General features: G+C 35.8%; 1 protein-coding gene across 1 annotated transcript in view; it reads left to right on the top strand.

The window, feature by feature from the left end:
• The first annotated feature begins 583 nt into the window (after positions 1–583).
• The window catches only part of LOC110059202 (MAM and LDL-receptor class A domain-containing protein 1-like), a 40,325-nt gene continuing 37,589 nt past the window's right edge, over positions 584–3,319 (top strand). The window contains exons 1-3 of the mRNA XM_089296166.1: positions 584–659; positions 2,558–2,689; positions 2,900–3,138. Coding sequence (XP_089152292.1) covers positions 584–659; positions 2,558–2,689; positions 2,900–3,138 — 447 coding nt within the window. The remainder of the gene's footprint in view (positions 660–2,557; positions 2,690–2,899; positions 3,139–3,319) is intronic.

Below are 3,319 nucleotides of genomic sequence, written 5' to 3'. Positions count from 1 at the left end.
GCACTAATCATTGCATTCTCTCATCTCAAACCAAATCTATTATTGTGTTTTTCTACTTGATAGGTGTTCATTTTCAGAGTCCCTCAAATTTTGCAATTGCTACGACTAATTGGTAGTCGGACTTTATGTAGTCTAATTGTCTCTTTAATCATGCTTTCTCGTGAAAAACAAACAGAACTCGCTTCGAAGTCATTTTCGGATTACCTTCATCACCGGTATGATATGGATTCTAGGCATGTCGGATTAATGGAATTTCAACTGACGAAACATAATTTTTGATGCAATAGTTTTTATTTCAGTTTGAGCCAAATAAACGGGATATTATATTAATTCCATGACCCACACTAACAAAGATGACCTGTAAACTAAATTAACACTGAATTAGAGCCTTCTAATGACCACAGGTTTAAGTAATATAGCATTTTATGAGAACTCAGGATAAAAATTCTTACACGTTCCTTCTCAAACTAAAGTTTAGATGATCCACTCCCTATATTTTACTTTCTACATTCATAGGCAATATTGCCTGTGAATTCTTTCAATACCATCACCGTAGATCAAAACTCCTGAGGTGATACGTGAAATGACAGTATTGATTGTGTGTGTTTGTACCGTTCTAGTTTTATTTGGGCTTTTCTTGCTGACCAGTGCAGAGCATAGTAAGTGTATATATCTTGTTATAAATATCCGTTATTGTTTTGTGCATTGTATTTGATACAATGGCTGCGGTCACATCTATGACGTAACTAAAGTTTAACTTAAGTTAGTGTCAAGCTACTTGATGTCATACCTAATTGTAGTTAGTGCTTTCGGTCGACTTTGCGGTCACACCACGCAGTTAACTACAGTTAGTTCTAATTAGCCTATGGATGACGTCAGAATTAAATGAGGTTCGTGACGGCCCTGCGTGAAAGGCCTGGAATTCATCGCAGCAAATACATGGATGGCTGCACAAAGGCTTGAAGGCTACACGTGTTGCTACCTTGTTTTATGTAAATTTTTTGTTTGTTGTGTTTGGTTTTGCCCTCGCTTCACGCTTGGTTTTTATTTTGCATATTTATATATGCTCATCGCGCTCGTGCGAAAAGAATTGTCACATTCTGATTGGTTGTTTGTTTGTAAACTTAAGACTAACCCATGAACCCTGCTTAGGTATAACTATAGTTATTAAATTCTCAGCCTCGGATAATGCAATTCTAGCTTTTAGAGCGAACAGAGAAGCGGTCATATTACCAAAATAGCTAACTATAGTTATCCCTGTCTTAACTACAGTTAGTAGCCCAGATGTGACCGCAGCCAATGTATATACTGATGCAATCGCTCTTGCAGTAATTGCACACTATTCTGCTTTGTTAAGTGAGTCTTGTTGGCATAAGGAGAAGGGGCTAAACATATGAAATCAAACAAATGTGGTCGTTGTCCCATACACATTTTAGATTGTTTTTTTTTTTTAATGTTATTTTTGAAATTGGCATAAAAAAAAATACGCTTTAGTAGGTAGATTTTGAATAATTGTCCGGTAATATAGTTATATTGAAGATATCGGTGACGTCACGAGCACTGTAACACGATATCTTGGTTGGCAAAGAGCGATGACAACAAGGAAAACATATGAAGAATACTATTCTTCAATCGACTATCGTTTTATTTCTGTTAAAGATTTCATTCTGAAATTTGACCCAACACTATTTTGAGGTGCTCTCACAGTCACATCGATTATTTTTCCATCAAGTGAAAATTGCAAGTCTCAAACGACAGTATGGTCGATTATTTTTCCATCAAGTGAAAATTGCAAGTCTCAAACGACTGTATGGTGGACTGTTTATGCCACGGCAAGTTACGGTCAAAAATCTTTTGTTTCAGAGTTGTCTTGTGAAGCACTTCAGTTTTACTCAAAATAATCATATAACAATACTTTACTGTAAAAGTTTGAAGGAAATCCAGTGCTGACACAAATACCGAAAATCGTGTTGGAAATTCAGCTGCAAGTAAAGGTTTGATTTGCTTGAAAAATCTTTCTGCCAACCACACACGCTTGGGTGATGTGTTCGAAGAGACATCAATGTTTGTAAGCTGATATCGTCGTTATAGCTATACGATATTATAAAATTATTCAATATATTTTAGTGCAGGTTTGTTTAACAATTACAGGTCTTGAATTAAACTTTGATTTAACGCAATGTTTAGATGGAATGTTAAATTAATAACAGACACCGTGTGTCAAACTTTTCTTCGCCAAGTCATGTCTCCGTTAAACTCTCATTTGATCAGTACCAATCTATCTTTTAATTTTTCCACTTTAACCATGTTTAATGACAATTTTAGGCAAACCAACAAAAACCAACAGGAGCATTGAGGCCAAAACCAAATCCAGCGCTGAAGGCTATATAAGCGAAATATTTCATATCATATCATATCGCATATGTCATATTTCGAGACTTCTTTTCCATAGGTACTGTATGTAACAGGACGATAACTAGCTGGACTATCATTTGGTCAAGTTCCAGTTGACTATCTATGCATACGACTAAGCTAATGTTAATTTTACGTCTTATAGGTTGTAACTTTGATTATGGATTGTGCTCTAACTGGTCACAAAATTATTACCACGATGACTTTAACTGGACTAACGAGTACGGTTCGACACCTTCCTACAACACCGGGCCTTCCTCTGACCACAGCGGATACGGTTAGCTACTTATATTGCTTAGAAGCCTTTCCTTCTTAATAGAAAGAGAAACAGTATAAAGTATTCAGTTACATTACAATTTGAAGGTCATTCCATAAGACTATTAAATATATTAAGCATATATGTTTTATTGTTCAGTGTTATTTACCTGACAATAACTACTTATCAATATACTTTTGATTGGTTTATCTTGACTTGTATTGTTTGTAGGAAACTACATGTATATCGAAACATCTTATTGCCAATATGGGGAAAACGCCAAACTGGAATTTTCAATGTCGAGCTCTGACATTGGGAAGTTGTCCTGCCTGAGGTTTTATTATCACATGTATGGGGAAGCAATTAACACACTCAATGTCTACAATGGCAATACGGAAATATTTACTAAATCGGGGAACCAAGGAAATGTATGGCTGTTTGCGAGAGTTAGCATGACTTTACAAAGCAAAGTAAGTTCCATTCATATTTTGTATTAGTTTGTATCTACTATCGTTCTATCACAAATGCCGCATTGTCTGATGGACTACGCTACTCGCTATCTATTCTTTGATAGATAGTGAGCAGCGTAGCAGTGTATACCCTCGTTAACAAAATAATGGCGGCTTCTTAATTGGCATTTTCGAAGTGTCT

This window comes from Orbicella faveolata, unplaced genomic scaffold, assembly GCF_042242905.1.
Source record: "Orbicella faveolata isolate gen_17 unplaced genomic scaffold, um_ofav_v1 contig_26, whole genome shotgun sequence".
Taxonomy (NCBI): Eukaryota; Metazoa; Cnidaria; class Anthozoa; order Scleractinia; family Merulinidae; genus Orbicella; species Orbicella faveolata.
The sequence above is the reverse complement of the archived record's forward strand: the minus strand, read 5'-3'. Positions and strand labels throughout refer to the sequence as shown.